Raw genomic sequence first — 12270 nt, 5'->3', positions numbered from 1 at the left:
ATGGCATTGGTAGGTTGAAATTAATGGCATTTGAAAGTGTGTGAACGACGACGTTAAAGAGGAATAGCCCTACCTATCTACATTAGTACAGAATCATTAGTAGCACCCTTAGTATCAGACAAAAAATATAAACCAATAAATCAGTTTTAGTGGAAAACCGTGCTTGTCCCACCTAGAATCTGTATCTATCCTGAGTGGGTTTACGCTCACCCGCCTGTCCGCTTACCACTTACCACTTAAATTTTGTCAGAGAGGCAGAACTTCATTTAGACAGCATACTCTACAGGGTTTCCAGTCACACAATATTTATAACTACTGCATACAGTAGCACAGCAATGTTTTGTTTACAAAATGCTGACTGTGCAATCAAAACGGCAAGGATACAAAAACAACAAAACAACTTTTAGGTTAATGTCCTAAACAAAAAAATCATCAAATATATACCGTTTTTTATCTTAAAGATTATCTCCTTTTCCATTAAATTTATGTTTTATTACCAATTGCGATGTTTAGTCGTTTTATTAGCGGAAATGAATACGTATATAGGAATTTCCTTTGTGTGTTTAATAATGTAGAAGGCGTTCTTTGCTTTTATGTTTGAGATGTTTATCAGTGACAGCCTAGGGCTGTTTAATTGCTAAATAATAGGATAAAGTCTCTTAGTAAATGGTGAGTTGTCACTATTTAACCCTATGTAAAGTCAAACAGTCCATCCTGTGGTTAGTAGCATTTTACATTTTACACTTTGAAAGATGTTTGTACTACTTGATGTATTGTTACATGCCGACATTGTACAAAGGTATAGAGATGATGAATTCAATTTGAAAATAGGCTAAATATGATTCATATCATACCGCTACATGATAAAGTCGGTACATTGACAAATAATTGTAATTTGAGTTGTCAAAACAACAAATAAATGTAACCAAAATTTATCTGATTGTAAGTTAATTGCATATTTGGCTATTATAAAGAAATGTTTTGTGGATTCAATTGCAAATTCTTCCACATTTTTTATGATTCATGAAGTATAATAGAGATGATGTCAATCGGTTATTAACCATCAAGATAAATTGTAATTTATTTTATTTACTCTCTATAATTGATAAAATATTTGAAAATCAGGCTATCGCAGTAAATGGCAAAAAAACTGCTTTCGTAAAAAAATGGTTTAGTGAATCCTACGACCTACCAAATGTGTTCTCGTATGTTGGCATAGATCATGAAGTACCTTTCTAAAATTAAAATGGACAGACTTTAAACATCGGTATGTGAAATAATGGCCTTAAAAAACACATAGTAGTGGCACTGTGACTATAGCCCTTTTCACACGCAAATTAAAGTACTTTTTAAGTAAGCAAGCCAATATTTTATTGCTGATCTAGACCGTTTCACACAGAAGGTAATATACTTTTCCTGTTTTTCTTTGCGAAAGTGGGATGGAAAAAGATTTTGAATTTAGGTATCCATCATTGATGGCCGACAAAATATTGGACATACAATTTTGAGTAGTGGAAGAGATTATTTAGGGGTAGGTTCAGTTTATTAATAGTAGAGGTAGATTTATTATCCAGGAATTAGGTAAAATACTGTATATTGCGTAATTATATAAATTTTGTATTTGTATTATAAATTTCTGTCTACCTATCAGGAATACTTTGTGCAGAATAACACCATTTTTAAGCTGTGTCTACAACATCAACCTTTATGTGACAAACAAATGTGATATGCCCATATATGGACATGCACATCACTACCATATTTGGGCAGATCACACTTTTTTGTCGAACTATTTTGATAGTGTAAAGCTTGAGCGTAAACACCAGTAAAGAATTTACTTCAAAATGAATTATCAGTAATTTTAAATTCAATGAAACTTTTCTACAAGATTTTATTTTTAAAGTTGTGTGGCTGATTTCATTTCGTTATAATCTAAGTTTTGTTGACCACCAAGTTACACTGGCACATCCGCACATTTTAACTTTAAAGTTCCTTATAAATTTGTCAGCAATTATAATAATTTCTACAATTATCTCCAAATTATGATAAATAAACTTTAGATTTAGTGACAAGATAAAAATCTGAAATTGATTCTTTCAAATTTAACGTTCAAGGTTAATAAAAAAAATGTTGAAGTCATTCTGAAAACGAAAGAGGAATTATTTGATGAAATCTTTGCACATTTCCATGAAGAGATACTGTAAGATGTTGTCAATTTAAATTGATTTCAAAATACAGAATAATAGTCATAGCCAAATGCCATGCTATTCCCCTAAAAAAAAATATACCGGTACACAAATATGTAGGGTATATGTTCCTCTCTTCCTAAGCAAAAAATTTAAGAAAAAAACATTCTAAAAAGTCACTCCAAGTTTTTCTATTTCAACAAAATCCTGAGAATTTGACATTGAAAGACTCCGATTTTAGAAGAATTGGCTGTATACCATAAAGGAACGAAACACCAGAAGTGAAAGTGACAAGAATTTTCATAGATCAGAGCGATTTGCAGTGAAATTGACAAGAGTTGCTAATTCATAAATTCTGATTTGATTGAAATTGAGAATCAACTGACAAAACTAATTTGATCGATGTTACCATCCAGTGAACTTAAACAATAGTTGCTTTTCATTTATTAAATATTTATTAAATATTAACTATTTTCAATAATTCTTTTTTCTCCACCTTGATACAGGTGTATTATATATTGCTTTCATTCACACAACTAAGTTGACAAATTTCAACTGTTCTGCTTCTTTCTAACAGGAGAACTAAATCAATCCATAAACCCATCACAAAAACTATATTATATTGTAAGTTCGATAAATTTGATATGATAATTCAATTTATTTTTAATGTAATTTGAGAGCTTTTGAGCCTACAAAGGAAACTGGGGGCGGGGATATTTTGGGTGTGAAAAACTGAAAGTATCAAAGGTAAATCAAGATACAAGACAGATGGCAGATGAATTGATTAAGAATTCTAGACGTGGGGGCGCTTGTGGTTATCATAGTTAAATCATCTTTACAAAAGTTTGAATACATTTAATTTAAATTGTTTAACTTGTTAAATGATGTTAACTTTAATGCTACCTTTGTTTGAGTATTCAACATGTATATGCTTTATATTGTCTATCTGTTTTATTGGAAAACCTATGTGATCAGTTTTATCCTCTGCAGTACATATGGTTAATAAATAGATGAAATCGGTGGGCGAGAAATAAAATCATTTTAAAATATTTTGTTTCAAGTTAGGACCTCTGAATATAGTTATTTTCTCTGCAGCAGGGATAATATCTAGAAAAAACATTGGTAATGTTATCTTTTAATTGGCGATTAAACGCTATTGTGTATCTGATGAAAGAAACAATCTATCAATGTTTTAAACAAGCATGATAATTTATCAGGTAAACTGCTTAATTGAAGTTTAATGTCATTGTCCTCCTGATAGGTTGTTCATCCCTTTCGTTCAACTGTCGTAATTACTGCACATTTATATTTGAATAGTTTTCACCGATCACTTTTTCTCTGAACATTTCCCAGTAGAAATGGTCATTAATGTGTAGTTTACTTTATGGATTATGAACGGTTTTTCCACCCACGATAAACCCGACGGAGTAATACTATCCTTGTTTTTCCCATAGCGCTGTTCTTTCTGATGTCCTGTGTGTATTTTCGTGGGTAAATTTAAGCGATTTTGGCAAGTCATTGTTGAGTATATCTTTGTCATACACTTAATATTAAACCCTGATGACTTTTTTCTATGGCTATTATACAATCATGTTTTCCCTTGTTGCTTCTCGTATTAAAATCTATAGTTGATTAATTGGATGTTTGAACATTAATTTAAACTGTTGTATTTTAGTATCCTTGTTCAGGGAAATTTTTTATTTTTTTATCAAGTTTTATTTATCAAATTTGATACTAAAATTATACACATAATTTGCTGAGTATTTTATCATACAAAGTAACAATTTTAAAAATCATATTTATTATAATTTATTTTTGTATTGTGTTACAAACTAATTTTTAATGGTCAGGAGGTGTCCTACCATGAAGTAGTCCAGTCCAGCGTTCGTATATCTGTACATGTTCAACCTAGAATAAGTCACCATTAATAGCTTCCTACAACAGTCTTTAAATTTGACGTTTATTCTGGATCCTGTCAGATTGCCATTTAGACAGAAAGGTTTTGAGTTTGTGATCAAAAGGTTGACATATTTGGCAAGGGTTGAACGACCATTTAAAGTGAAAGGGTTCCTTACTGTACCAATAATTAGGAACAGAATATTTTGAATAAGTATGTTAATCGCTACATTTATATATTGCTCTTTTTTATGCGATATAACATTGTACCATGTCAACTTGGTTCTATGTCAACTTCCTTCTATGTTACCTTGGTCTTGTGCCAACTCCTGTCCTACCCTAACTCATTCCACCTCAAACCCGGTTCCTCTCAACTTGGTTCTATGTCAACTCGGTCTTGTATCAACTCCTATCCTATCCTAACTCAGTCCACTTGAACTCTGTCCACCTCAATTCTGTTCACCCCAACTTTTACACCTCAACACGGTCCATCTGAACCTGATCCACATGTACTCAATCCACCTATACTCGGTGCACCTCTACTCGGCTTACTTCAACTCAGCCCACCTTAACTTGGTCCTTCTTAACTCGGTCAATCTTACCTCGGTCCCAAATCAAGTCAGTCTTGTGTCCTAATCCAACTTGGTCCAATTCAACTTGTGTTACTATTGCGGTACATTCAGAAGAATAAGATGCAAAGTTACAATGTTTATTTTAGCATACATATTTTGTACATTCAATCAGGAAGTTGTAAAATAAGCAACTCCCTGATTAAATGTACCATTTTTTTATTTAACATTCTGTGTTCCAGATTTTTACAGTTTCCTGACTGTCTTTCTAGCATCCTTTATCTAGACTTCAGTGGACTGTAACCATTCACATGTCTGGAATGTTTTCCCATTCATTATTTTTGATATAATTCATGTTAAAAATGACATGTGTAACATATTTTCTTTACATTTTCTGTTGGAGAAAACAAATCAAAAATTAAGTTTGATGAGGGCAACCCAGAAAATTGAACTTTTCAGTGATGTTTGCTAGCATTTTTGTCTGATGTGGTTTTGTAACATTTTAGTTTAAAGTTTGTGATTCTTAGTAAAGATGCATTTTATTGTATAATTGTAAAAATTTTACAAAAAATGTAGTCAGAGATTGAGTGTATATGTATATACTATACTTATCTTTTGAATTTCCACCCAGCACCTCTGGAAGAACTAACAGAATTTATCTTTGGTAAACTTTCTTTTTGGCCAATTTAGAGAAGGTTCATTTTTTTAAATCACTTCTCTGGTCATTAAATTCAAGCATGCTTCTCTCCACTATAATAACCATATGCTCCATCCTTTGTATCTTTTGAATCTGCACCCTGCACCACCGAAAGTAGTAGCAGAAGATATCTTTGGTAAACTTTCTTTTTGGCCAATTTAGAGGTTCATTTTTTTAAATCATATATCTCTGGTCAATATTAAATTGAAGCATGCTTCTCTCCACTATAATAACCATATGGTCTCTCCTTTGTATCTTTTGAATCTTCACCCTGCACCACTGGAAGTAGATGCAGAAGATATCTTTGGTAAACTTTCTTTTTGGCCAATTTAGCATTTTTTTAAATGCTTCTTTTTATTTTTTATAGAGATTATCCGTCATGAACTTTTTTAAACCTATACAAATACCAACGTGTTCAATATCAATGTGTGGGAGTTAATATGTATTAGGGTCATTGGTTTATGACGACAAAAATATCACACAATGTCTTTGCCTGTTTAGTTTTGAATTATTACTATAATAATAAAATGCAATATATATTATAAAATGTGATTTTTTTCATAAATATCTGGGTCAATTAAATGGAGTTATTATTAAAAGGTTAATTTAAGCAGTACTCATTAAAAATTAATTTCATGTGCAGTTGGTTATTTACACCTAAATAAATTCCCGTCATTTGATTAGATGATTCTGGGTGTTTTTTTTTAAGACCATATTACTTTAGAAATCCAACATCACCACCTATTTTTTACTTCCGCTGCGATGATACGAGTGTGATACTCATATCGCGATGGATGAAATATATGTCCTAATTTACTACTGTTATAGTACAATAAAAGATTTTTATTATGAAATTTCAACAACTTTATTTCATTCATAATTTCTTATGACCAGTCCTATTAAATTGTGGTTTTCCTTAATCATTATCATTAATAATCAAAGGTTATGATTGAACTTTAAGGATATCCTATTGGTCAATTTCCTGGCTGGGCAATGACCGATACTGACCAATACAATTTTGATTGATAAGTTTATTTAATACTTGATCACTTCCATTTTAATCATAAACCTGTATTTAACCTGTAATACAATTTTAAGATGCCTATTTTTAGACTTTCAGTCATGTTCATGCAATTTGACAGTGTGAACTAAGAAGTAGATTATTGTAAGCCACCAGAGATGGAGTAGTCTACTCTTAAGCTCTGTCTACACTATCAAACTTTATGTGACAAAAAAATGTGATGCACCCATGGACATAATGCACTTGTCAATTGTATGACTCACTATACGACCCCCGGGAGAGGTGTGTCATGGGTGCGTCATTTACAAATAATTACTGACGCAGGGGTGCGTCAAAAAACCTAGATGGTACGTCACATCAATGAACAAGGTGTGTCAATGTCCGTCACTTTACCACCCACCATATCATAAACAACATGGTCACAGTGCGTCAAAATGGGTGCGTCATGGTCACCTAAAGGTAAGTCACCTTTTTGACGCACGGGTGCGTCATGGTATTCAAAAGTATGACGCACATCGGACAAATGACGCACCTCTCCCGGGGGTCGTATAGTGGGTCATACAATTGACAAGTGCATAATGATGACATAATATTATTAACATGATTCACTACCATATTTGGACACATCACATTTTTTTTTTCAAACTTGTTTGATTGTGTAGGCAGAGCTTTTATGTGGTCTTACACAGCTGCTTTTGGGGTTAGTTTTTTTTTATTTATTTATTATTTTATTTTTGTATTTTTATTTATAAATATATATTTTTTAATTAATTATTTACATTATTTTTAATATATACTGATACTGAAACCATCTTTATTCTAAGGTTCTGCTAAACATTTCTGACTCATTACAAGCTATGAACCCAGACCCTTCTGATGAGAAGATAAGTGTTTAACCGCTAAGTCACAGTTTAGACAAGTACAGTACAATAAATATTTTCTCATGGGTGCTACTGTTCCATGAATGGCTCCATTTTTGTTAACTTTCCTGTCTAATTTTGATGACCAAATTCAGTTTCTCTACTTTTAAATTTATACCTGTTGAGTTTAATATTTTTTTATCTCATCAACTACTCCTCTGATAATACGCATAATTGTTGCTCATTTTTTCTGTTCTCCACGGGAATCATTTAGTATTTTATGTTAGTTTCGTTTTGCAAGTATGTTGACGTACCTGCCGTAAATAACTTTGCCATTTAAAATAAGCTTTAGCACCTTTTGTAATAATTGCAATTTTAATGACAATTTATGTAATTTTTGGATAATAAATTGTGACACCGTGACTTCTACGACCTTTTTTCAAATGTTGACGTGATAGGTGACCTTTATTATTATGTTATTAAGCATTATTACATTAATGTCTCGACATTTAATAAAGTAGTTAGTATACTGTAATATATTTGATCATAGAATGACTAAGATTACCTTTTTAGAATGTATAATGTGAGAATTACATACTGTATTTCATCATGTGTTACACATGGTCAATGAATGGTGTATTGAATATATATATATTTTTTTTCAAAACAATTGTAAAATAATATCCTGGATAAGCGCATAGTGTTGTGAAATATTACACCGGTCATTTTTTTATCAAACAAGTATGGAAACATACTCCCATAATGCAGCTAGTAATCAGCGCAAACTTGTGTCTTGTACATTTGTACATCTGGGTGGAGAGCTTGCGACAAGCATTGAACTTGGACCCACAATCTCGTGATCATTAGTCCAATGCCCAACACACTGCGCCACATGCATGTACTTAACTGTAGCCAAAATCTGAGTGTTGCCTTTTTGAATGGCGATAGCCACGGATGTATCAGATTAATTAAATACAAATTTACTTTATAGATTTGTTTACAAGTAAATGTTTTGTATCTGTGGAATTGGAAGAATATTTTTGAAAGCATAAATGTCAACTTTCAACTTAAGAAATTCTACTATTTATATTTATTCTGTACACATCATACATTAGGATTTGTAAGGGATTATTAAAAAAAATTATATATCCAGGGGTGTACAAATATTTATCAACAAATCACAGATCTTGTACATTTCACACTGACATTTAAACTCTAATACTAAATGCAACTGAAGAAGTAGTGCACCTTATACTCTTGTAACAGAATACATAACTAAAATGAAAATTTAAATCGACAAGCAATTGACTTGACTGGCACGGTTAGTTCCGTGGTAGGTCTCTGTAGCTTCAGTACTTAGCGTGAGTCAACTTGGAACCATTGTATCGCGCGGTAAAGTGTTTTACTTTGGGAAATACTGTTTGGTAGCTTTGAAAGCATTCTTCCTGTTACTGCAGGTTTTCTTAATTTGTATTCATCATAAAAAATAACATTGCATTACATTTATTTTGTTTGTTAACATGGACGGCATGGCCAGTATGTAACGCATTTAATTTAAAAACTGAACAGGTTGCTATTTGACACACAATATATTTTGTCAATTAAGTTGTTATAATATTAAATCAAGATTTTAAGATATATTGTTCCCTAAAAACAGGAATAATAAAGATTAGTAATGTCAGACTTTGAATAGGCCATTTTACAGTTTTAATAAAGTTCATTAGAAAGAAAAATTATTTCACTTTAATATAAAAATATGGTTACATTTAACCAAAAACCATTGTCTGACAGACAATTTTACTGTTTTTGCCCTTAATTACAGTTTTTCAGGTAACTATTTTTTTCTTGATCCTATATTTTATGAAATTAGATGACAATAAAATGGCATGTTCGACAAAAAACATCCGAGGGATAATTAAGTATTTCTCCCAATAGATTTTTATTAAATATAAATAAAAGTATTAATGTGACATTAAAATGGAATATTCAGCAAAAAAAAAATAAAAACAATTATTTTTCAAGATGATTTTAAATATATCATTCCAAAGTTTTGTTTGTATTGGATTTGAAAAATGAGAAAACCAAAGAGAAAGTATTATTAAATTCAAATGTATTATGTTTTGCCAGAATATAATGTGAATTCACCTGATAATTGGCAATAATAGGTTTTCTAAATTTGTTACAGTGCTTTACTTCATAATATGTAATTATCTAATTTACTAGTTTCTTTAAAATGCCGTATCTCTATCAAAACATTATTCATGTTGAAAACTTTCTGTCATTTATGTAATTTCACGCGTTTGGACATTTTGCAAATATGAATGGTCAGCTGTTAATAATCGGAACAAGAGAAACTTCATGTTGTTTTGGAAATTTCCATACACCTGCAACAAGCTGAGAACTGGGATATCCTAGAATTACAATTCTTAGTGCGAAAGTAACATGATTTGCATAGAAAATAATAGAAGTATTTAGAGGCTCCTGGAACCAATTTTTTCTCACAGTATTGTTCTTTCTTCAGTTCTTTGCTTTTTCTTGGAAAAGATTATCTTACGATTTTGTCTGCAATAGGTTTTATAAATTTAAATAATTACAAATATTCCTTTTTCTTTCGGAAATAATTACATACCATCAACTAAAGTTTCTTTTTGATATTACTTTTTATAACATGGGTTTAAGGATGTAGCCAATCATGTAGCTGAAACAACATTGTAAATACCCTCGAGTGTGCCGCATCTCCACTAACGCACTCTGACTTGTACATTATTTGTAGTAATATTTTCATTTTCTTCCTTGGCCATTTTTTTCTTCCTTGGACAAGTTTCTTTTTTCTTCGGGAAGTCATTACACATAGCTAACTTTGCTCGTTCACACCTGTCGCGAAGATTTACACGGAATCGTCTGAAAAACTCTAAATCATCATACCATTAAAATGTCTTGCAAATCCATGTATTTCCTCTAGTATGGGTGTAACATGCCAAGATTAACAGCAGAATTTCTAGATAGTGATATTTCTAGAGTTCTTTCATTTCTGTCTAGTATTATCTTCCTACGCCAGAAGGCTCCTGAGCCAGACCTGGGTCAGTCATCATAACGTCGGTATAAAGAGGGTTTTTTTTAATTTGGTAGTTTTTTCATTGATATTTAAAATATATACACACTTTTATTTTAGATTTTGTAAAGACCTGTTGTCTTTTGACTGACAAAAACTACATACATTTTTGTTTCTCTGTTGAAGACTGAAAGGCCTAGAAAAAAGAGAGTGTATGAAAACAGTTGCTGATAAATATTGAGAGGCATGTGTAGACAGTAGTTATTGAAAGAAAGAAATATCTCTTGTTGTATAATATTTGTTTACAATTTATTAGCATAAACTTCAATAATATTTATAGGATCAATACTGTTATTATGGTTCAAAACATATATCTAGTAACCAAGAATAAGATACATCCTATATAAATAAATCACATTTCCTTGCTATAGTTACCATAATGATTTATATACATGTTGATAGAATGGCTGTTTTGTTCAAAGAATTTTAATCAGGACAGTAAATTTAAAACAATATCAATCAGTCATGAGCTATTGGTATGATTGATGTTCAATGCCTGCGTGACCCCTTGTTGACCTTGTCTATAAATGGATATTGTTGTATATGATTGATTCATATATAGCATTCACATAAAGTTTTGAAAAAATGTAACGAACTTTATATATATATTATATATATCATTTAATGTCCGAAATGTCTAAAATTACAATAAAACATTTTCATGACAATCTGTTTTTCCCTTCTAAAAAATAGCATGCATAAATTTTATATTTGCTGAGTTACAAATTAGAAAAATGTATGATTTAGTAGAATTTAGAAAAAGCTTTATTTAGCCGTAAATTGTAGTGTGATTGCTATGATGTTTGACCATTTGAAACATACTGATAATTATTAGACTATGCTGAATCGTGCACATATGTACAAAAAAGACCGTCACCAACTTTCATCTTCCCTAAAAGGATCCTTTGTGTAAAACCAATAACCAATTTGAAGTCCTTCTTTGTCCAAGGCTAGCTGAGATGAGCCAGGGCAGGGGCTAAGATAAATTGGGGTAATTCTCTATGTTTCTGAGTGGGTTATTTAAAAGAGCACTGAACCACCAGATCCTAATCCATGACTTTTTCTAGCACCAGAACATAGCCACGGAGAGCCTTGAAGCAAGGTGTTCATTTTATTGCTATGTTCTAATTATTATTATACATTACTGAAGATAAAGAAACTTATAGAAAATTCTTTCATATTTGTTTAATATCATTTTCCATGCTAATTATTAATATGTTATATCTTGCAGTTGGCCACAGCAAGCTTGGATGGAAAACTCTCTTTGTACAGTAGTCGATACTGACACTTCCAGCAGATTTGATTTTTTAGGTAAAACAACTTTACTTTTTATCTTTATTTTTGAATTTTTGCATAAATAATAAGATTATTTTATCTGAATAATATTGTCCTTCTTTTATTTTTAGGTTACTATCTTTTTTTAAATATCAATCATTTGCCAATAATTGTTGCTGTCTCTGTTGATTTAAAAACATTATTTTGTAAAAACATATACCTGTGCAAAACAGCACAAAAATTCTTTAAAAGAAGAAGAAGTAGAATATATTCCATTTTACCAAGTCATCTAGCTACATGTAACTCATTTGTGTAAAAGTACTGTCTTTAAATGTTTGTAGTCGCATTTAAGAATTTTCTTAACCACAGTACAAATTGTTACGTGTAAAACTAGTGTCCATATCCAAATTCTGGGAAAGAGTGAAGCATTAGTGTCCATATCTTAATTTTCTCTACAATTTATTCCACAACTTTTTTAGCTGGGGAAAAGGAATTCACCCTGCCCTGTACCATTAACCTGTATACCCCAGGTGTTATTGAAAAGTTTGTACAAGATGGTAATGGGTAAACATAGGCAACACTTTATTCCTTCATGTCGTCGTCTAGGCCTCAGCCAGCTTGAGTCACATTAATTAGATCGTTATAGGTGAATAG

General features: G+C 31.3%; 1 protein-coding gene across 1 annotated transcript in view; it reads left to right on the top strand.

Annotated features, from left to right (window-relative positions):
* The window catches only part of LOC140061326 (WD repeat-containing protein 27-like), a 62124-nt gene extending 50512 nt beyond the window's left edge, over positions 1–11612 (top strand). Inside the window, exons 23-24 of the mRNA XM_072107835.1 lie at positions 7194–7288; positions 11573–11612. Of these exons, the coding sequence (XP_071963936.1) occupies positions 7194–7265 (72 nt within the window). The 3' untranslated portion in view covers positions 7266–7288; positions 11573–11612. The remainder of the gene's footprint in view (positions 1–7193; positions 7289–11572) is intronic.
* Positions 11613–12270: the final 658 nt, after the last annotated feature.

The sequence above is a fragment of the Antedon mediterranea genome, chromosome 10 (genome assembly GCF_964355755.1).
Source record: "Antedon mediterranea chromosome 10, ecAntMedi1.1, whole genome shotgun sequence".
In the NCBI taxonomy this organism is placed as follows: domain Eukaryota; kingdom Metazoa; phylum Echinodermata; class Crinoidea; order Comatulida; family Antedonidae; genus Antedon; species Antedon mediterranea.
The sequence above is the reverse complement of the archived record's forward strand: the minus strand, read 5'-3'. Positions and strand labels throughout refer to the sequence as shown.